Genomic DNA, 23,752 nt, shown 5'->3' with positions numbered 1-23,752 from the left:
TTGGAAATCAGATTGCTATACCCAGAGATACAAGAGATTTTTAAAAATGAAGTTTAACTGCCTTTTGCCTAGCACCTTCATGAATTAAAGTTTTACACCACAAATGTTGAAAGCACTGTTTTATTAACATTCAATAAATAAATGTTCAACCTCCGCCCTGCAACAAAAGAAAACCAAGATTCCTGGCCTAAACTCCATTGCCAGCAATGGATACAGAACAGGCCCAACAGGTTAATAAATAATGCTTGTCTGCCGAGATTCGAAGCCACTCCACTGATTTCAAAACGGCCTATTTCAGAGTGGCTTGAAGACTTACATAGTAATCAGATAGCAGTTTATATTTTAGGACCAATTTACACTTTAAGAATAGTTATAGTACAGAACTCTTGGAATGCAGGTGGAAAAATGCATGATTGAATATAGTTTTCTTGGAACTCAATGCACACTGAAAAATTAGGCTAGAAGTGTATGCTAACCTTTCAAGGAGAATTCTTGAGTCCAGCCAGGAAATCTGCAATCAGTCACAATCCTCCCATATAAATTCTGTAGTAACAATTCTTAAAAGTGTATTACAGCTTTGAATATCATGGCAGTTTCTGAACATGCTACCTCAAGACTACAACAAGATTAATACTTAACCCTCAATAATGTCCTTCACAGAAGAAAATAAGGTTGTTAGAAAATCTTGGTTAATTTCATATAATAGTGAAGTGGTGAAGCATATCAATAATGCTCCCTCTTTTGCTACAAAAATTCTCAAAGGACTTTGACCATATACACAAGGCATTTTTTTTTTGCATCAGTTCACACATTTCTATGAGATCCATGAAGAGTCCAAGAATAGATTAATTAATATATCAATTCACTGACTAGGTGGGTTAAAATGTCTTCCCTCATAAATTACCCACAAGTTCTGAAAGTTTAATATCAAAATCCATTCAACCAAGTCCTGGGCCAGTCACACGTTTTGTGTTTTAAAGAAAAATGAAAACATATAAACCAACCATGTATTGCAGATAACTAGCCAATACAGCAGCCTAAGAAATATACAAATAATCCAACTTCCATTTTAGCATAAAATAAAAATCTATTTAACCATGGTAACATTAAATGCTGAATGTCACTCTGCAGTTTCTCTAACCCAAGTCAGATCCTTTGGTGCATTTTTCTGTGTTTTAGGCTCCTGAAATTTTTCTGCAAATCTCTCTCTTGCTTTTTCCCAGTTCCTTCTGTTCTTGGTGCTGATGATCTGAACCTCTTCTGCAGATGTAGGAGTAGCTGAACCTAAGCCTGCATGCTTTCTGTGCAGCTGAAGTTTGATCTGCCAGACAATGAATTCTTATAAGCATAAATTCAACAAATAATATGCATTCAATAACTTTTAATATCTTGAAAAGCTGGAGAGAAGCACATAATGAGGAAACCTGAAAACTATGTTCTCATGCTAAAGCCACCATCTGTGTATGTGTGATGCAACTGACACTTTCAGCAAATCTTACCCAAAAAAATAAAAACAGAACATTATATAAAAAATAAGTCTAAACCTAAAAGAACAGTGGGATTAACAGGTAACAATATCAGTCACACTATTTTATTTTACTTCCAAATGCCCACTTATACAACAATTTTATTGACTGAAACAGCCAGTGACTTTTCTCTTACACAAACTGTAGTACCTTCAAATCTCAAAAGTATGTTTTTATTCAGGATAGCCATGAAAGAGTAGAAGAGGTCCAATAAATTATCTAGCTGAAGGTACATTTCACAAGCTAGGATATATACAGTGGTACCTTGGGTTAAGTACTTAATTCGTTCCGGAGGTCCGTTCTTAACCTGAAACTGTTCTTAACCTGAAGCACCACTTTAGCTAATGGGGCCTCCTGCTGCCGCCGTGCCGCCAGACCATGATTTCTGTTCTCATCCTGAAGCAAAGTTCTTAACCCGAGGTACTATTTCTGGGTTAGCGGAGTCTGTAACCTGAAGCGTATGTAACCTGAAGCCTATGTAACCTGAGGTACCACTGTACCTGCACCATAGTGACAGGTACTGGGGGGAATTCCAATATTTTCTGAGTGGAATGGCTCCAAGAACTTAAGAGTCCTGCTGATCAGACCAGAGGCCTGTCAGTCCAGCATTCTGCTCTTACAATGACCAGCCAGATGCCTAAGGGAAGTCTACAAGATTGACCAGAAATAGCATGAAAGCAATGATAGTTTGTGGCATGTGTGAGTGTGTGTGTACACACACTAGGGGGAATTCCCCACCAGTGAACTCAAACTTCCCCACAAGTATAATGTCCTTTGCAGTTCACTCAGCTTCTTTCTTTAATATAATGATATGGGTTCTTTTGATGAAATATTAATTGCACATTTGAATGAATATCATAGAACAGGACGTAGCTAGAAAAAGCGTCTGTAAAACTTCCCTCATATCCAAGCTTTCCCATTGTTGGGTGTTTGTGCGTTGCCTACTTCCACTCAAGCCTGTTTCCTAAAACAAACAGTAGCAGCAACCCTCCTCCCTTCTCATCTAGCACAATTTGTAAGGAAAAAATCTACTTCCTGTTTGGGCTCACCTGAACTGAGTGAAGTGGTTCGCTGAAACAAGGCCAAATCACAAGACACACCTGAAATAGTAACTGATGACCCCCCCCCCCATTTTACTACAATATGTCTCTATCATTCATTGTGCATTAATAAAATAGGTTCAATAATCAAAACATACATCCCGGAAAACAAAATAAAAAACCCATCAAAAACTACTAAAAGTAAGCAACCTCAGAAGTCCCACAAAGTTCAATGACACTTCAAATTGTGCATAGGAGTGCAGTGTGAGTGTACTCCACAGCACAATGCTATTAAACAAGTATCATTTGTTTCAACAGGGTTTACTTCCAAGGAAGTGAAAATAGGATAGCAGCTTTAGTCTAAGCTTTGCGCAATTTATACATTGAAGTAGACCTACCGGATCCTTCATTCCGCCACCACTCTTTCCGAGCCCATCTCCTTTCTTCCATCCCATCTTCTCCAACATTTTGTGACCTTTGTTGCTATCACTAATTTCACTTTAAAAACAAAAAAACAGAACTTTTACATGGGAAGGAACTACTTACTTTTACATTTTGAGAGAAAACTGTTTCTCCTACAGCCAAAATAAGTGAAGATACAGTGGCCTTGCCACAAATTGCCAATTTTTTTTGAAATGGTTCAGTGAAATCTGCTTATCCATAGTTTATATCAGGACCTAAATATGTTTCTGCATGGTAGACTATTTACTAACAATATAATACTAGCAAACTCATACCTGGCATTTGCTCAAGAATGCAAAGATACAAAAAAATCAGTGCCATTTTGAAATCGGAGGCCAAGATCAATGCAGTTTTTAAAAGGTTCAGTTCACTATTTTGATTCAAATGGCATCCAATTGTATTCACACACAGACAAGAACCTGCTCTTTGATCTCAGAAACCATAATGCAAAACCGTCACTATACTCATTTTAGTGTCTGCTAAAAACATGCTTATTTAGACAAGCCTACTCAGATGCATAGAAATTTGATGTAATTTTAAAATAGGGTTGTTAATTTTTCTTAATTTTGTTTTATCTTTTTGAAAATCACTTTGAGGCTTTTTTTACAATCAAGTTGTGTATATTTTTAAGTCAGTAAATAAAGTTTGATTACAATTATTTTAAGAGGTGTTCAAATGCACAGTGAATAGATAAACAACTTTCAAAAAAAGATAGTAAATGATATGTGGTTTAGAGAACTGGAAGTAAGCCATGTGAATAACTGCACTGCATGTGTGATAGGTTAACGCATTTCTAGAGATATATATACTTGCAGAAAACCAACCAACTAGCAACTTACACATGTACAGAGGCTGGAGCATCATCTCTGTGAAAGTTTCCTTCACTTCCAACTGTCTCACGGCGTTTTCCTGCTCTGTCTTTGTAGTTTGGGTTTTTTATAACTTTTTCATTTTCATATTCTGTATTCTTTAAAAAAAACAAAAACCAATCAACCCCATGTTTGGAAACTTATTTGTTTTCAAACAATACATTTAACAATAAGGCACAGGCAATGGGAAAAACAACTCATACACATTTTAGGTGCATATTAAATACACTCAGTTCCCAGCATATTATACTGTAGAGTTTGATGTAATTCTAGAAATATTCCATAGATTCCTTTAAAACCTTGCAGTATAGAAACGGTGCAGATACGTGCAGTAAAAATGATTGGGACTTGCAACATCTTCCCTACAAGGTGAAATGACTAAGGGCTTCTTAACTGAGTGGGAAAAATGACAGCTAAGCCGGCAGGGGGACATGGTAGTGTTTTACAATATATATATTGAAAGTGAAGTGAGTTTTTCTTCCCCTTCCCCAATACTAGCAATCAGGCCATCCCATGACATGACAAAAAACCCAGAACTATTTCACATAATGCACAATTTATTTTTCTAATTTGTTGCCACAAACTGGAGCAATGGCTACTAGCTTAAATGTCTTTTAAAAGGAATCACACAAATACATGCTGGGTTTAAGAAACCTCTGGATTCTAATGCAAGTACACAGCAAGAGACAGCTATTGCCTTTGGGCCCTGCCTTGAGAATACAGTGCTGGACTAGATGGACCTTTGGCCTGATCTAACAGGGCTGCTCTTTTTTTTAAGTAGTTGTTTTATTAAAGGATTTTCATAGTTAATAATGGTACATATAATGTCTCTGTTTCCAATTCAGAGTCCTTTCTACAGGTCAGTTAACATTTGGTGTGAGACACTATTACAGACATTGTGACGCTGGGGGGAGGGGGGAGAATGGGAGTACTGATTTTTCATTCTTTTGCTTTTGGTGTCAGCATTGCAAGAACAGGTTCTTTATTTATCTGTTTGTTTTTGTTGGTGGTGCGAATGGTTGGAGAGCCTAGAGAATGGCTGGTTGCATTTAGTTGATTGCAATGAGTTTTGTTTGTGTGTGAGGGGGTAGTTATTCTTAAGTGTGCACATGAAGGACTGCTTTGAAATGCAGCTGTATGTTAGCAACCACAGTTTGGAAAGACCCTGCTTGCAGTCTAGAAGATTGAGTTGTCTTCTCTTTGACGTCCCTGGTACAACTGCTGTAAAATTACCCTGAATACACAGGCTCAATGAATTCTACTCTTGTGTTTCATAAGACAATTCATTCCCATCTAACCAACACTTGTAACTTCTACAACTAAGAATATGATGCAGAATACAGTACAAATATTTTTAAAAAACCTGTATGTCCCCAAATCCAGTAATTTATCAGACAACTTTTGTTAAAAAGGAACTTACCTGCAAGCCATACTTAACACGAATTTGTTTTAATTCTTTTCTTCTAACCAGTTCCTTCTCTTCTTTTGTCAGAACAGTGCAAACTGAAAGAGTACAAGAAGATGATTCAACTAAGTCAGTAGAGACCCATTGGCAGATGGGAATTCAACTAGAGGAATTTTTGTGCTATGCTAAGGCTAGTGTGCGAATTTACTTGTAGGCACAACAGCACTTTCAAAATATCTTATTGGCCATTTGAATTCAACTTCTAGGCATACCATGGATTCCCTATTATCTAAATTGGATGAGGAACCTTTCTAAATCTGAGGGCCATGTTCACTCAAAGGTAACCTTCCAGGGGCTGTGCACTATTGGTGGATGTGGCCACACACACAAGGCTCTCCAGCCTTCCTCCAGGCAAGCAAAGGGTATTATAACAGTTGAAAAATATATTCCAACTTGGTAAGTCTGCACACGAGTGCAGAGCAGGGCCAGTGAGAGATAGGGAGGCCATCTATTTAGCCTCTGAACCTAAAGCTCCCCACCTCGATCTAAATAATGGATTATCTTCTTCAGCTTCGGGGGTTTGCAGTAAGTTTCATGTCAAACTGCCAGTCCCTACACTGCATATTGGGAGGTAGGGCACAGTTGATATACAGCTGTAAGAGTACTACGCTGAAGGTTGTCTGGTATCCTCATTCAGTACTGAGAGGTGTATAAGCCAGTGATTAGTGCTTCCCTTCAAGCTTGCCTTTTCAGGTCTAAGTACCTCTCTCCTCCCAGCACAGGAACATAGGAAGCTGTCTTATACAGAGCCAGTCGACTAGCTCATCTAGCTCAGCACTGTCTACACTGACTGGCGGTGGCTACCCATGGCTTCAGATGGGACATTCAAAGCTATACTTGGAGATGCTGGGGATTGAACCTGGACCATACAAACCCAAAGTAGGTGCTCTACTGCTGAGCTATGGTCCTGCAAGCACCATGAGATGAAGTTCTCTCATTGCACTTGGGGCACCAGGAACAAACTGCAGCTCTTTAATCGTTCCCAGCTGACCTTCACTTATTTCAGCTGAAATGGGAGTTGCAGAAAAGTAGGATGGGGCTGAATGCTGCCCAGGTAGCTAACCCTTACCTAACCATTCTGAGTATCCAATTGAAAGATGGTGAGCTAAAACAAAAGATGAAATTATGAAGTCTGGAAACTTTTGCATCTTAGATTTAGTTTGCTTAATGGAGCCAAGACCACCTTTAGGCTGAAGGCAAATTTATTTTAAAAATGCTTCAGTAGTGTAAAAATAACAAAAATGTGTAGCCTTTTTCCAAGTTAAGTCATTTGTTTATCTACTTCAACTTGGGATCAATCTTTTTCCTGGAAATTGACAGTACATTAAAACAAAACAAAACAAAACAAAACAAAACAAAACAAAACCCTCAAGCCATTTTTATCACTTACTTGAAGATGCACTTTTCTTATCGAGGCGAAGATGGGCTCTGACTTGCCCCGGTTCACATCCATCGCAGGTTTCACTCCCAGGGTGTATGTGAAAGGATAAAACAGTTTCCCCAATTTTCACTTCATCACCATGTTCCAGAACATGAGGTTCACTCTTTGTTTTAGGCTATAAGAAAAAAGGGGGGGGGGGGAGCCAGACTGCAGATAAGTGCTGATAAAAGGTTTCTGTACTGCTGCTTCAGAGAGAGATCAAGGGGATCACAAAGTACGTACAAGCAATAGCAGCATTATGGGGTGAGGGTGGGAAGGGCAGAAAGGATAAAAGGGGAGCGGCAATTTCTAGTGATGGGTAAAGGGTAGACCAGGCAGCAGCACCTCTAATGGTTATGCTTACCTGTAAAATTTGATTTCCGTTAACCACAGTACCATTCTGACTGCCTTGATCCACAAGAACGTAACTTTGCAATACATTATCAAAGTATACTTCTGCGTGAAACTGTTAAAAAAATAAAGTGTTTTAATAGAGAGCACATTTCACTAACACAGCGTTAGGTTTAAAATGAAGTATCTGACGAGTTAAGAGATCTTTTAAAGTCCTTAAAGAGTTAATTACCTTACTAACTCCAACCTCTGGAATCTGCAGTGTATGTTCCATATCTTTTTCTCTGTAAACAGAAGTAACAGTTACAAAGCCCACAAGGAGAAGTACTGTGAAAAGCCGCCTTAAGGACCCAACAGTGCAATTTTATGCTGTAACACTGAGCAGCAATCTGGCAGGACCTACCATCTATGCTTGCATAGGGCTCTCCTTTTAAATTATATTTTACAGTCCAGTGCCCCAAGTAGTGCTGGGTGGGTGGGTCTAGCCATCACTGTAGTTTCTCACTGGAGGGATGCTACATGGGTGGCATTTTAAGAAATTAAAACAGCAGCTAGACTCAGCTAACCAGTGCTGCTTGTAAAGCGCTTCAGACCAAAATGCTAGACTACAAAAACTACAAATTTCTCTTAGTTGGCAAGTCATGCCATCTTCAAACCAATTTAAATATGTAGTGAATATGGACTTTGGTGGTAGTTTTACCACTGAATGATCTAGTTCAGATGTATTAAAATACTATTTATTGTACTGCACTAATTCCCAATACACAGTATTTTGCCTTTGGCAATACACAAAGTTCAACAGAACACAATCACCATCCTAGTTTCTTATAGTGAACTGCCATGGTATCTATCCCTGGCATGCTACTATTCTAGGAGTCAAAGAGTATGATGAATTGATTTAAACAGAAAAATTGTGCTGTCTGATTGTAAACTACTCAATTCAATCTGGTTCAATAGAATTGGCAACCTTATCAGCTAACATAAGCATGGATTTCTCTTGCATATTTTGTATTACCTTCCAATTGTGGCAGGTTTGACAGCTGTGATGATATACAGAGATCCCATTTGCAGTACTGGTGATCTAATCACAATCACTCTAATACAAGGGGGCCAAATCTTGTCTCCGCCTAAATCAATAAAAAATAAGCATCAGACAAATCAATGTCATCTTTCCCCAAGCACCCTTGATTTTCAAAAGTAGGGTTAAGACTGTAGGAACATCCTGCTGGATCAGACTGATGCCCCACAGCATCTTATTCTCACAGTGGCCAACCACATGCATATGAGAAGCACTCTCCTGTCCTGCAGTTTCCAGCATCTGTTATTCAGAAGTGTGCTGTCTTTAAACATGGAGGCAGAAATAGCCAGCCTTGTGGCTAGTAACCACTGAGTTCAGCCAGTGCATCAGTTAAACCAAAAAAGGGTTGGTGTATCAAAACACTGTAAAAATTAACTGTACAAGCACATCTAGTAGAAAAACTTTTGACTAGCGTATTTTCCCAAAGTTGGCCTTTTAAAAGCCCATAGAAATCAACAGCCTGGTTATTCTGTTGTGCCAAGAAGTTTATCTTGGTAATAGACATTTAAATTAAAAGGTAGGCAGCATCAGGACAGTTACAATTATTTTTGCTAGCAGCCAAGGCCAGCAGACAGAACTCCCACTTCTTCTTAGAGTAGAAAGAAGGCTAGTGCTAAATTTCCTAACTGATGCAATGACCATGTGCTGAATTAGTTGAAAGGGGCACTGAAGATAAGTGTTGCCACGAAGGAGACAGAGCTTTTGCAGCAACAGAGGAAGAAGACACTGGGGCTGCTCACAGAATCTGGATATTTAGCCAACTTGAAAACTAAACTACATGACAGCTACTCCAGATGTGAACCTGGATACAGGCTCCAAGATGAAGAGAAAGGTCCTACTACTTGCCACTGTGGGAAGCACAAGGACAAACTAATAACCAGTGCTTGCCAAGTGGTATTTAATGATACCACGAAGGGCGCCTAGACTCCTATATACAGGGAACACTGTATTGCTCCCAGTATCTGGAATATTCCTGGACCAAAAAGAACAAAACTTTCTCAACATCAAATTATGAAAATAAAATATTGATTAGTGGAGGGGGTGTGTGTCTGTTTCAGAAGCAATGCCATATAAACAGCTTCTTAACCGACCAGCTATGCAGGTGTACATTTTTATACACACCACGAATAAGAGTAAGCATCTGAGTAAGCATCTGAAGAAAAACACTAATTTCTGAACATAACATTAGTGTCCCTCCACTTTACACATACAATATTTTCAAGTAAGAAGTCTAAATAGATCCATGTAAGCAGCGACGTCATGAAGTATCTTCATCTGACAGCTTTTATAGTGATAAAATACAGCTTTTACAGTTATCTATACTTAATTGCAACATTTGAAGACTAGAAACAGAGATCATATCAAGACAACTTTTGCCATTTTGCTGAAGATCTATAGCATTCAAACTTGTAGGTTTCAATTTTTGATATCCATTTTTGCTTGTTCCCCAAACTATAAATATTTAAGGATACTCTGTAAAAAACCAGGATTCACCTTCACTGTCAGTGTCTTCTGAATTTACAGTTTCTTCACTTGTTACTTCATCTTCACTGCTATATTCCTCCTCTTCAGAGTCTGTAATTTCCCCTTCTTCAGGCTCACTCTCTGTCTCTGTTTTACTGTCCTCTACCACAGCAGTACACTGTGTGTTCTCAAAACGTAAACTGGCGCCAGTTGTGGTAATTGATTCTTTGGCTGATAGGCTGTTTCTTGTATCAGTGTCCACCTTAGCCTTTTTCAGATTTGGACCTTTGTCTTCTTCTGGAGAACTTAGCTCATTGGTGGTAAAAAGGCAATTCAGATTGCTGGATGATTTTTGCTCATCTGTTTTCAAGTCCTGAAGAAGATTGAATGAAAATCAAACTTGAGGAATGATAATAACGTTGTTCTTTTAATGACTGGATTCTTTTAAGGCACAAGATGCAAAATCTGTAAGCAAGCAAGCAAGCTAGCTAGCTAGTAATGGGAAATAGAAAAATCAGTTGGTATCTGATCAATTTTAACCATTCTAAGATATCATGACTAAAGGTCCTCTTCAGTGCTTGGACACTAAAGTTTATAACCAATCTTCAAACCCCTTCACTAACTTTTCAGAGTTCCTGTCTTTACTTAAAAAAAAAAGTCAACGGATGATATCCATTCTAGACATTCATTTGCAGAGGTTTCTTTATTTTTTCCTCTTTCCCCCTGCCCCAGTTAAAAAACCCTATGTTCCAAACTTCCTTTCTTTGTTCTAAGCTACTTGCTTCAGTGCTCTTGTACGGCACTAGCCAGCAAACCAACCAACTAACCATTATTTTCAGACTGTGACAGGAAACACCGGAGAACAATAACAATATATTTCTCCAAATAGCTGTCCATTCCTTTTCATAGAAGAGAGTGTATGCCTGGCATGGACCTCCAACGTGATGAGCTAGCCAGACAGAAAGCAAGCAGACCAGTTGCTCCTTCAGAATAGTGGATCTGCTGTTGACTTTTCTTGGGCCAGATTTGTTTGGGAGGGAGAAGAGATTGTCAACCTTCTTTTAATTCTTGATCACTGTTCTGTACACAGGGACCTAGCGTTTGAACTAGCTCCTTGATATAGGGAAGTTTTTCATCTTCCTTCAAATGATGTTCATGAACTATGCAGGCTAGCTCCTCATCTCATAGGGAGATTGTATTTGGGGATCACTTGCTCCTTTCACATGTCTGTACTTTACAAATCGCTAGCCTGGAAAACGAAGTCATACAGTGCTGGCTCAAGGGGCTTAGTGATCTAGCTCAGCCCCAGACATCATGGCATTACACTAGTGTAAATGTTTAGGATAAAAGCATTTCACTCTCACACACCAACATGTGCAGATTATTTAAACCATTTTTTTTCTTATTCAAAATTAGAAAAAGTACTATACAAGTGTGCTAGTATCTGAATCACCCTAGTTTTAAGGTGGGAAATCCACACAACAATACTAAGGTCCTATCACCAATACTCGTCAATATCCTATCAGTAGAAATGTTCCTTTACAGTTCAAACAATGCTCTATGTACAAATATTTGTACACTCTCCCACTGCCACACACTGCAACAGAACTGTAAACACAGCTATCAAATGATTACATTTCTGCAATTGTGCAATATCAACAGGCATATCCAAATAATACACAACACAAACCATCTTTTCACACAATACTGCATTATTTAAGGCCAGCTACTTAATCAATACATTTTCAGTTTTCTCTCTCAGCCCAACAGTTTGGTGACTATTCCTAAATGTATCAGCATCAATGACCTGATCTGTACTGGGATGAATGCTACCATTCATCCCAGGCATATAAAACAAAAGCCAGTTACTATCTCTCCTCCATAAGCATGAGATGAACTGAACATCTCTTAGGATAATATGTTTCCTCTCCCCCAAACTAACTAAATTAATTTCAATAGCAACAAATATATGGTTCTACACTTAGGCAGGAAGAACCAGCTGCACAAATATAAGATATGGGGCACCTGGCTTGCCAGTAGTCCACGTGAAAAGGATCTAGGGGTCTTAGTAGACCATAAGCTAAATCTGAGTCCACACTGTGATGCAGCAGCAAAAAAACCGCCCACTAATGCTATTCTAGGCTGCATCAACAGAGTTTAGTGTTCCGATCAAGGGAAGTCCTGTTATATTTTGCCTTTGTCAGAGCACACCTGAAATATCGTGTCCAGTTCTGGCCACCATAATTTAAGAAGGATATTGACAAGCTGGGACATGTGCAGAGGAGGGCAACCAATATGATAAAGGACCTGGAAACCAAGCCTTATGAGAAATGGTTGAGAGAATTTGGTATGTTTAGCCTGGTGAAGAGAAGACTGAGAGGAGATAGGATAGCCATCTTCAAATATCTAAAGGGCTGTCGCATGGAGAAAGCTTGTTCTCTCCTGTTTCAGAGGCTAGGACTTGAACCAATGGATTCAAGTTACAAGAAAGGAGATTCCGACTAGTGGAACAGATTTCCATGACAGGTGGTGGACTGTCCTTCCTTGGATGTTTTAAAACAGTGTTCCAATGGCCATTTGTCATGTATAATCAAGCTGAGAATCAAGGACTAGATGACCCTTGGGATCCCTTCCAATTCTACAATTCTATGACTCTATTATTCCTTTTCTTATTTTCCCTTAAGCTTCATTTATTTATTAGATTTCTCTCAACATGTCATTCAAGAAACCCAAATATACAATATTTCTCTCTGCTTAACATACAAAAACAAGTAACACTAAAACAAAAAGCACTTCTCATATTCTCAGATAATTAATCTGCCTGCAATATTTCCTGTTATCACAGAAAGGAAAGCAAGCCAAGATTAACAGTGGACTACATGGAAATTAAAAATGCTTCTTTAAAAAAAATTAAACAATTACAAATATTGTTCTTTAACATTCAGACTTGTAGCAGAATAAATACAACTCATGAACTATCAAGCCATTCTCTAAACTTATTACACACAAAATTTCTCTGAAAATGGAAGTTCAATCAGATATTTGAACGCATTTTACAACAATATATATATATATATTGTTGAGAATGAACAAATAGTCATACATAAGGATAAATGAAGCTTTCTAGATTCATAGAGCTATGGTCCATGTGAGATCTGCTGTGTTAGATGTTTTTGCTGCTGTACTAGGAACAAAATATTTTGGAAAAAACTTATCCAAGTTCTCAGAGATGGACTTGTACAGATTTTTGCTACAAGCAGATGATGGCTAATATGTCCAATACAGTTTGCCATTTGAAAACCCCCAATGCATCATGTGCCTGCCATCCCTGCACTAGCCTATTTTGCTTGCTGCTCCACTTCATCATTCCTGCTGCAAGCACCACAGTCATTTCCCAATTGTAGCAAAATCTGAAGTGAAAGAGAATTTGCAACCCCTGTGGAGTGGCATTTCATTTTGAAATGGTGAATATATAGAGAAAAAGAAGTGCATGTAGCTAGGGAAACAGGAGCATGTAAGCAACTGGGGAAGGTGAACAGTTAAGAGGAGCCTGTGTGAGTGATAAAGAGGGCCATTCTCCTCACATTATTTCAAGCAAAGTGGACTCATTTAAATCAAAGCGCTTTAACTTACGCAAATTACCAAGAAATAGATATAAATTTAAATAAAGATTCCCATTTAAAATGCACATATTTCCTTTAAAAATGCCGAGCAAGCATTCCTTCTATCTTCTGTTTCCCACAGTTAAATGATACTGGTGTGCAACTAAATAAATCTTTATGTAATCTAAAGGAATAATATAAAACCACTAGCCATGTGCTCCACACATCTCTCATACTGTAGAATTATGTCTATTTATAGATAAGGCATGTCTGCATGCAAGGATACTAACGGAGATCACTTACTTGAAGGCTAAGGCTTCCATCCTATGTACCCTTATTTGGAAACAAGTCCCAATGAATGAAGTGAAATTTACATCTGAACCAGCATGTATAAGATGGGCTGCAACAAGTATCAAGAACTTTTCAGTTTTGCCTCTGGGCAAAATAGTCTTTCCTCATCTGTTTAGTTGGTAGAACCAAAAATATTAAGTTTCTTCACTGAAAACACTGCAGAGCTCAGGATGAGATCGTAAGGACTCAGTAGTGCATCTTGGTGAAATAACGGGTGGTAATTCCACCTAGATACTGTGATGCCTTGCTAGTTCCTGACTCCAAGAATATAAATACATGACCTGTCTGATGACTGAAGATGTGTTTCCTGCACTTCTCTTATTACGAAGAAATAGAACCCTGCATAAGAGGGCCATAAATCCAATTTTATGAGATTATATGTTTAGATTTATTTCATTTTATACTAGGTTATTTTAATAAACTTACTATACCTGAAACTTGACTTAAAACAAACAAATCATTGATTGTTATTTAGCATGTCTAAGGCAGAAAGAACCCCTATTTAATCACAGCATATGTGTGTAAATTAGAATTGATCTTAAATTATATCTTCATGTAATTAATTGTTTTAATGGTGCTTTAAGATCAACTTTAAACATCGTCAGACTGATGCGTTTGGTATCATAACTCTACCTTCACTAGAAGTTGCCAATCCAGAAGATGAAATCTTCAGATTAGCCATGGTTTCTGTCAACTGATGTACCTAAAGATGAACAGTAGCAAACAGTAAACAATACAGTGCAAAAATGAAGTATGTGTTGAGAGTACTATGGAAATATATTACCTCTGGACAAATTGCTTCCAAATTCTGCATATTTCAATTTCCTTAACACAACAAAAAGATCAAATGCTACCATGTCTTTCTCTCACACATGTATGCATGGAAGCTACAGAAACATGATATACTTTGCAGCCGGGACACTTTCAGTTTTAAGACTTATGCACAGATGCAGAAATTCAGAAGTCTATCCCAACACAAGGTCACAAGGGTGTCCTTGAGGCAGATGTGGTAGCTATCTCCTTACTCAGTGCAACAGCAATGACTGGCAGTATGTGATCCCTGCCCAGGGGACATGTAGAGAACATCAGCAGAGAGGGTGACTTCTTGCATCCTCCAGTACACTGCTGCCTGGAAATTAACTGCTGACTCTCCCCATTTTCTAGACACCTGCTCAAACCCTGGCTTCAGGGTTCAGTAAATCACTGTTTGCATCATTACAGCTAAACCCTTCGCCAACATCACGGCACCAACAGTATCACACAGCCTTCCTGCTTTTCAGCTTGAAGATGGAAAATGAGCTGCAGCAATGGTGTGAAGTTTAACAGTTACCCAATATAGCCCACTGCTCAGTATAAAATGTTGTATCACTTTGGTAAGTAGCAAGTGTTGCAAGTGAAAGGAGTCAAAATATTACCATTGCCATGCGATCTAAGAGATCCACGGATTGGTTTGGCAGCCAATCATTTCTAAGCAGCCAGCTTTAAGGTCTAAATAGAATATTATACTCAGCACCCGCTGCTGACATACATTCCTGTCAAAAAAAGATACAGGGTATCTCCCCAACAACTGGTATGCTGCCTTTAATTCTGGAGGTAGAATAGAGCCATCATGTGGCTTTTATTGCATGCTGAAGATGCCTCTCTTTACCCTGGTCTTTGACAGCTGAGATATATGTCAAAGACCTAACTTTTTAATTCATTCTAAACTCTGTTTTTGGTTCTGCATTTTGTATTGGGTTTACGTGGTTTAAAAATTCATCTTTTGTTTTCCTGTAACTCACCCTAGGACCTCATGTCAGTCTGGAAAGCTTAAAAATGCTTATCAACTGGCAGGCAAGGCTAGTCTAGAATAGGCCTGCAGAGGAGTTGAGGGGGACAGTTTTATTTTCCTCTCTTCTGATATTGTTATCTGTTCCATTTCTCCCATTCTCCTCCCTCCTCTGAGAAAATGAGCAAACGGCAGTGGATGAAGAAATTCATAGTCACAATAAAATTATCTATCAACTTAATCAGCCTGTACAAGCCTTTTCTCCCCTCACCCACCAACTTCCCTCTTTAACGTACTGAGTAAATGTAAGTACCCTTAACAGCACAATCCAGAAACAAGTCCCACAGAGTTCAGTGAGGCTTACACTGAAGTAACTGGGAATAGGTTGGGGAAAGGATCTCAAGTCGACACAGCTTGACTTTGACCAGCCAGCAACTTACAGATCCTGCCTGCTCTCATGCACAATAAAAGAAAGCGAAAAGATAAGAAAAATACATCACTCAGTCATGAGACACAACTACTGTAAACTGAAGAGAAGTGTACTTTGCTGCATGGGAACCATTTTCTCATACAGCATCAGAGTAGCTGGCAGGTTTTTTAAATATCGTGTCTGTAGAGGTGAAGACAAGTCACTTCTATCTACAGTTATAGAACCTAACAGCATTGGCAGCTGGATGTACCAAGGGCTGATAGCCATTTATCAATTCAATATTTCTGTTTAGTTAAGCCTGGCTTCCTAGAGTGGCACTTTATCCACTCAGTCTGATTTTCTATTCTCTAAGGCATGTATATTTGGGATGGACACAGTTAACTGGGAATAGGTTAAGCATAGGGAAAGAGGGAGGATTGTTCTGTTTGGCAAGATGATATATATATATATATATACACTGATAGAACATTAAATGAAGCACAGAGTTGTATTGCTTCCTAAGAATGTATTAGTGACCACATTTTTAGCAATTGTTTTACCAAATTATAATGGATATAGTAACTAACTGCTACAAATTTTATTTCTCACATCATGCATAATCCATTTATATAGTACAAATCAATCCCCATGTAGAAAATAAGAGAATTTTACTGTCATTGTGAGCCATTTAGAATGCATACTGTATAAACTTTTCTCTTAAACATGCTCCATACTTACCTGACCTTAGAAAGATGCTAATTTTGATAAAAATGCACCATCAATCACATTTTTATTTACTAAAATGTAATTTGTTGTGAAGATACCTTAAGCTCATTCGCCCTAGGCCATTCTGCATCTTTCCTCTTCTTTTTGCCTTTCCTGTCTTTGCTATACTGAGCAGTTGCTGTTTCATAAGACTGTAGATCCACTCGTGAATGGAACTGATATCGGCCACTTTCAACATCACAATAGTAATAAATTCCAGTATTTGGATCATAATATAGTTGGTTTTCCTTTAATGAAACAAGAACAGTAAATCACTTAAAATTAAATAAAGCAGGTTGTATACTAACATAGCAAAATCATAAATTAAAATATGGAAAAGCTTAGAAAGGGAACAGTAAATTAGCAGGAACAAAAGCAAATTTAAATAAGCAATGGCTACAAAGGCTTCAGTATACCAACTATATATTCAACTAAATCCTTGCATGGGTAGAACTACTTCCATTTGCACAACATGACTTCTCCCATATACACACCATTCCCTTATTTGTTCTTCAGGGTTGGGAAAACACTCAGAACAAATTCGGGGACATGGAGGCAAATAGAGAATAGTCCCATTGTGCAAGTCAAATTTGTTCTGCTCACATAAGGATTTACTTAGCACCATGTCAAATACAACCTTGAGAATTTAACAATCCTATAGATATGCATATCCATTTAAAAGAATGGCAAACTCTGTATTCCAGGCCATCAAGATAATTAAAATATATAGGTAAGCAAGACTATTGAATAACTTCTGGCATGCATAAATTTCTTCTGCTTCAGCTCAACTACAAAACTACCTCCGGCAAAAGGATGGAAGGATGAATTTAAAAACAAGATGAATGTGTTTAAATCACACTGATCCAAGCACAGAAACATGTCTAACTTTAAACAATGCTTCAGTCAACCCCGACTTTGAGAATGAAAAACAATGCATATTTTAAAAATGTGTGAAGGGTAATCTTTAACTTACTGTAATTGACTTACAAGGGATTCCAAAATGGACATACAAATACCATCTTATTCATTCATTAATTAGTCTCATATTAGAAGGGCTAGGTATAAATGGCTGTGATTGATTCACTGTGCATAAGAGCAGATCTGCTAAGGGTGCCCCAAGAGTAGGTACACAGAAACAGGTATACAGTTGAATCAGTGAAATTAATCACAACAGATTATATTGGTACATATAACTGACACACAACAAAGTGGCAGTTAAATTTCAGGCTGGCAGTTGGAAATAATAGTGGAGTCAGATAAAAGGATTAGCTTTCTTTACTGATATTGTGAATTTTGACAGTGAACTTGAGTCAAGAACAAAGATAGTGGGCCACCCTGCAAACACGTACAACTGCAGATACCATTTGCCTATGATCAACACATTTTGAATGAGCTGCATCATTCCAAAATATATTGCTCACTGCTTTGTGGAATAGGAAGCATACAATTAGGTGTGTACTGGATTCTAACACACACCAAACCAGGTTGGGATGCCTCAGAAGGATTTTGGAGTTGCACAAGGGGAAGTGGGATTTATACAAAGCTCTGCAAATCAAATCTAAGCACTTTGTGCTGCCTTGGCAAACCAGACATTAAAAACATGCAGCAGACAAGTGTCTGCTAAGGAAAACACCAGGATTTTTTGGAGGGGGTGGGGTGGGGAAGGCATGGAACAACTTTATAAGATCAATATCTACCGGTAGTTTAAGGAAAACTGCAGGATCAGGAGATGGGAGAGCTCCTTTGTGACATACAGGTCTTATTTGTAATCAGAGTGAATGATTTTGGCATTTACATGAACGTTACCTATTACATTAAGAAAAAGCTATTCACAGCCAAGAAAATATTTTTCAGGAGAACAACTATCAACAAATCCATTATTAGTTTAAAATTGTTATTTATATTGAGGAGTATGAGATTATTTTATTTGAAGTAAGCAACAAATCAAATATTTACCGAGTTATAATAGAATCCAGTGCTGTGGTCATAATATAATCCGGTGGTTTCATCATATATAAATCCTGTTTGTGACACAGCAGCCTCTGCAGCAGCCCTCAAGTTTTCTGCTAATGTACCTTCTGTTAATAGAGGCTCTTCTGGTTTCTAAGATTATGAAAGACAACATAAAGAGGATATTTATGTAGCACTTTGAAACACACAGTCTTAATTTTGTTTCTACCCATAGCAACCCTGAGGTACACTGCTATTATATCATCCCACGGATGGGGAATAGAAGCTCAAAATAGTGAACTGCTCAAAAAAAGTCCCTGACTAAGCCAACATCCAATTTCGGCTCTAACACTATCCACTGGAATATACTGGTTTATATAAATAGGTAATCCTACTTAGGTTTTCCCCACATTGTAAATTATAAGGGTAAAAGTCAATCAAATGTGAGTATCATTCCATTTGTTTTAATCATTCCATTTGCACTGTTCTACATGAAAGTTAATGCAGTTAAGGAATCACATTAATAAAGCTAGTTCTTGTACAAAAAGAGTTACTGATTTAACTGAGGTTCTAGTTGTAAAGCAGAACAAAGCATACTTTGTATGTATACAGCACTTAATACCACTTAATACCAAGTCATTAAGAAATAAAAATCCAACAATTGAAACTAGATTGGTTGTTTCTGTACACACTCCTCTGCATAAAGATAGTAGCAATCATTTGTGCTGCTGGAAAACCAAGGGAACCAAGTCAAAGGATCTTGAGAAGAAGAGTTTGGATTTGATATCCCGCTTTATCACTACCCGAAGGAGTCTCAAAGTGGCTAACATTCTCCTTTCCCTTCCTCTCCCACAACAAACACTCTGTGAGGTGAGTGGGGCTGAGAGACTTCAAAGAAGTGTGACTAGCCCAAGGTCACCCAGCAGCTGCATGTGGAGGAGCGGAGATGCGAACCTGGTTCCCCAGATTACGAGTCTACCGCTCTTAACCACTACACCACACTGGCTGTTAAGGACAGGGAATGGCTTTGTTCTCTAGTGATAGTACGTATATGAATGAAACCCACTCTAGTTGTTTTAAACCATTTTTAATGCTGTGTTTATATTGCTATGGCTTGCCCTTGGACTTTCTGATGAAGAGTGGGTAATAATTCTAAATATACTACTAGAAAATTTGAGAAACACTCAGCTCACCTGCATGTTATGAACCACAGCATCCTGTTCTCCAACCTCGCAGTGCTCTGTGCCATTAACATCTGGCTGATCACCTAATTGTAACTGATCTGCACAATCAGAGTTTGATCCTTCATTATCATAACTTGGCTGTATTTGTGCTCCATTTAGCTCATGAGGATCAGAACTATTATAATAATAATTATGAAAATAGTAATAGCCTGCAAAAAGTTAGGAAATAAATGTATTAGCAATGCTGTTTTGATTTGATATTGTACAGTACAGTATGTGGAAGTTGGATTTATAACTGTACATCTTATCTATATTTGTCAAGCAAGCCAAAAGGATAACAAAACCTTACAATTCATATTATTTTTGTACAACTACTTAGACATATATATTTTAATATATTAAGTAGCTTATAAATTAAATAATCAAAAATCAAATCAAATATTTACATATGCTTAATTTTGCACTTCTTGCAAGTAATGCTATTGTTACTTTCATCAACAGCTAAATCCCCACAGAAGATTAAGCACCACCACCTTAGGATTTATATAAGCATCTTTGCCTCAAAGGTCATGCAAATAATGTTAAGTGTCTAGAAATTCCAAAATAGATGAGATAATGACGCAAGACAACCAAGCCTTAAAAAAAGGGATTTCCATTTAATGTATATAACTAAATAGAACCAAAGCATGTCAGGATTTATTTTTTTAAAGTGTAAAGAATTTGGATTAACACTTCCCCATCTGTTTGGTGACACACAAATGAGACCTACAACTGAGTCAGGAGTTTGCATAAAGGGGATGTTTTTGTATTTGGTGAAGGATGTAAGCTGCCTTAAGTGTTTATTTAGAGACAGAAAAAATATGGGTATAAAATGATCCAAAATAAATCAACCAACCAAGTAATTTATATCTGAAATATAAATGGGAAAAGTTTTAAAATACAAATAGATACACCTGGAATTTACCTCTTTTTAAGGTGGAAAATTCCACCTCTTTTTTTATTTCATTAAAACTTCTTTCACTTTTTTCAAACAATGGGATTAATGCAATGGACAGGAATCATTTATCTGTTAAATTATTTTAACCTAATAAAATGGGTTCGAGACCACGAAAGCTACATGTCCCTTTAGACTGTTTTTGCTGCAGGAAACTAACACGGCTACCCCTTTGAAAATTATTTTAATTACTGACGTTGCACCATTTGCTATTTACCTTCATGTGACCATTCAGCAGCATCTTCGGTTTGCACTTCTACATTGGATGTTGCCTTCTCATATCTTTCTCCGTCACTGATTTTCTTGAGTTCTTCAATCTACAAAACAGAATAATTATGTTGCTGGTTCAACTTGTAAGTACAAAATGTTGCAAACCGGAGTGCTCCACCTCAGGCAGAGGTTGGCAACCTAAGGCCCATGGGCTGGAAGCGGCCCATGAGGGTCACTTAACCGGCCCATGAGCCGCCCCCAAACCGAGCTGCCCGCTTGGCGAGTCCCTGCGCACTACGCTAAACCGGCACAGCGCAGCAACTCTCTTTCGTGGCTCCGGAAATTGCTTCTGTGCATGCACATGCCAGAAATCGTGCCTAAGCATGTCCACAGCGCTGGAAATTGCTTCTGCGCATGCCCAGATGCCGAAAATTGCTTCTGTGCAGGCACGATTTCTGGCACCGTGGACATGTGCAGACGTGATTTCTGGTGTTGCACTGCGCTGGCCTGGCCCATGGAGGATCTCCGCGGGAGTGATCCTGCACATGCCCAGTAAGCCTTACCAACCCCTGACCTCAGGATTCTAGCCAGCCATGCTCTCCTCCAAGATACTATAAGCAGTTTAGGAAGTTTTCTCCAGGGGTCCTAAAGGCCACCAAGCTTGCTAAATCCTCCTTGGGCTGTGGAGTTGACTCCCCTTTACACACTGTATTTCTGCATACACCATGATCTACAGAATCATGCCGATATCTCCCTCTTGTTTCTCAGTGCCTAGACTCCAATCCTGTTTGCACTCAACCACCTGCTTGCTCTTAGTGGGAATGACCCATGAATTTCATTAGGATTAGCAGTGTGCCTTAAGAAAAGCCTGCATGATCCATTACTAATCCTAGGCTTTGTGGAACTTCCTTTATCAGTAAAGGGTTGTGAAAAGAATACATATCATGTGAGTAACACAATGAGTTGGAAACCAAGTGAATTATAACATTTATGGTTATCTCTTCTTGCATAAAGCCAGGGAAAGCAGTCGCCAATATTGGAGTATTAACACCATGGGTAGGCAAACTAAGGCCCAGATGCGGCCCAATCGCCTTCTAAATCCGGCCCACGGACGGTCCGGGAATCAGTGTGTTTTTACATGAGTAGAACGTGTCCTTTTATTTAAAATGCATCTCTGGGTTATTTGTGGGGCATAGGAATTTGTTCATTCCCCCTCCCCCAAATATAGTCTGGCCCCCCACAAGGTCTGAGGGACAGTGGCCCGCCCCCTGGCTGAAAGAGTTTGTTGACCCCTGATTAACACGGTCAAATACAGTGGTACCTTGGGTTACATACGCTTCAGGTTACAGACTCCACTAACCCAGAAATAGTACCTTGGGTTAAGAACTTTGCTTCAGGATGTGAACAGAAATCGTGCTCTGGCGGAGCGGCAGCAGCAGGAGGCCCAATTGGATAAAGTGGTGCTTCAGGTTAAGAACAGTTTAAAAATAATAAAAAAAGAACGGACCTCTGGAACGAATTAAGTACTTAACCCGAGGTACCACTGTACTTCAAAAGCGGGAGCAGGGAAGGAAACCATGTAAGCTGCTGTGCCTTGGCGAAAGAAAGGAGGAAGTGAGGGATATAGCTATTAATGATAAATTAACATGTGTCGTTATGGTAAACCAGGGAATATGCAGAAGAAATGATTTTGAGGAGATATGGAAGGTGTCTGTAGAATTTGTACTGTAAAAACAGAAAGGGGTCAAACCATCGCAAGAGGTGTTGAAATTTTGGGAGGTTGGATAGTGACCATGGAATGGTCTCAGTGTTGGAGTGCACATTTTTACTCTTATTTATGATTATTACTTTGTAAAAATAAATAAATAAATAAATAAATAAACAGAAAGAAAGAAAGAAAGAAAGAAAGAAAGAAAGAAAGAAAGAAGAAAGAAATGTAATAAATCAAAGCATCCAGGTGCTTAGGAAGGCCGGCGTTCCTCCTGGTGAGGCTCCTATACCTTCTAACAGGTGAGAGACAAGGAAGTCAGCAGTGAGCCTAAGCGGCCCAGGCTGGAAGCGGAGCAACCGCCTGTCCCCAGAGCAGCAGAGCCCTTGAACCCAAAGGCCGTCGCGGGGCGACCTTATCCCGGAGGTTTCCCCGCCTGGCCCCCGACCCCCTGAGGCGAGAGGGCCGCCCCTACCCGTCTCCGTAACTTGGCGGCGCTGGCCTGGGCTTTGAGGCGCAGCTTCTTCTCCCGCTCCAGGCGGCTCTGGCAGGCGCCCAGCTCCGACTCGAGCGCAGCCACTTTCTCCCGCAGGGTCGCCACCTCGTCGCCTGGCGGTCCCGGGGCTTCGGCCATCCTTCGGCTTCCACTGACCCCAGCCTGGCCGCCGCCTCCTCCTCAACGGCCGGGGCAGGGACGCAAACGCAGCGGCCGAGCGAAGCGAGCCCAGCGACCGTAACGGCTGCTCCTCAGCGCCCGCGACCCGTCGGCGCCCCTCGCAGCCATGGCAGCGGCCGCGCGGACAGGCCCCGCCCCCTCTCGCCCCCCCCCCACTCCCTTCGCCTCGCCGCTTTCTTTATGGGAGACCGGCTGAGGAGCGGGGAAAGAGTGGAAAACTTTTTCTTCGCGGCATGCAAGTGACCCGGATCTCGTTTTCATGAAAACAGGAAGTGACGCCAATAGAGCGGGGGGGGGAGGAGGAGCGGGAGACATAGATTTAAGAACTGTGTTAGAGGGACGCGCGGACCTGAACTTCCAGTAACGCATTGGAACGCACCGTATTGAACAGAGTTGCTTTTTTTTTTTTTTGCTGGAGGGCGGAGTTGTAACAAGGATGAGGCATTTTTTTTTTGGCATA

The 23,752-nt window shown here is 39.4% G+C and overlaps 1 protein-coding gene across 2 annotated transcripts; it reads right to left on the bottom strand.

The window, feature by feature from the left end:
- Positions 1-104: 104 nt before the first annotated feature.
- On the bottom strand, positions 105-23,423 carry AGGF1 (angiogenic factor with G-patch and FHA domains 1). Of its 2 annotated transcripts, none has more exons than XM_081929385.1 (14): positions 23,092-23,423; positions 20,916-21,015; positions 19,714-19,913; positions 18,527-18,673; positions 16,630-16,818; positions 9,706-10,048; positions 8,149-8,260; positions 7,366-7,417; positions 7,147-7,248; positions 6,753-6,918; positions 5,318-5,400; positions 3,868-3,995; positions 2,965-3,064; positions 105-1,321 (listed from the first exon to the last, which is right to left on the bottom strand). In XM_081929385.1, the coding sequence occupies exons 1-14, from the start codon at positions 23,248-23,250 to the stop codon at positions 1,121-1,123; spliced, it is 2,082 nt and encodes a 693-aa protein (XP_081785511.1). In that variant the 5' UTR covers positions 23,251-23,423; the 3' UTR covers positions 105-1,120. The 2 variants fall into 2 exon arrangements, with proteins under 2 accessions (XP_081785511.1, XP_081785512.1); XM_081929386.1 differs by lacking the exon at positions 9,706-10,048 and adding an exon at positions 14,262-14,331 and having other exon boundaries at positions 23,092-23,422.
- Between the last annotated feature and the right edge of the window lie 329 nt (positions 23,424-23,752).

This window comes from Podarcis melisellensis (assembly GCF_964234715.1).
Source record: "Podarcis melisellensis genome assembly, chromosome: 11".
Classification (NCBI taxonomy): Eukaryota; Metazoa; Chordata; class Lepidosauria; order Squamata; family Lacertidae; genus Podarcis; species Podarcis melisellensis.
The sequence above is the reverse complement of the archived record's forward strand: the minus strand, read 5'-3'. Positions and strand labels throughout refer to the sequence as shown.

Bases quoted from the DNA above. Each gene is read 5' to 3' on its own strand.
- AGGF1 (XM_081929385.1), bottom strand. From the start codon at position 23,250: ATGGCCGAAGCCCCGGGACCGCCAGGCGACGAGGTGGCGACCCTGCGG. The intron at 19,914-20,915 runs GTAAATAGCAAA...AACTTTTTGCAG, and splicing joins TGCTGAATGGTCACATGAAG to GCTATTACTATTTTCATAAT. The intron at 7,418-8,148 runs GTAATACAAAAT...TTCTGTTTACAG, and splicing joins AAACCTGCCACAATTGGAAG to AGAAAAAGATATGGAACATA.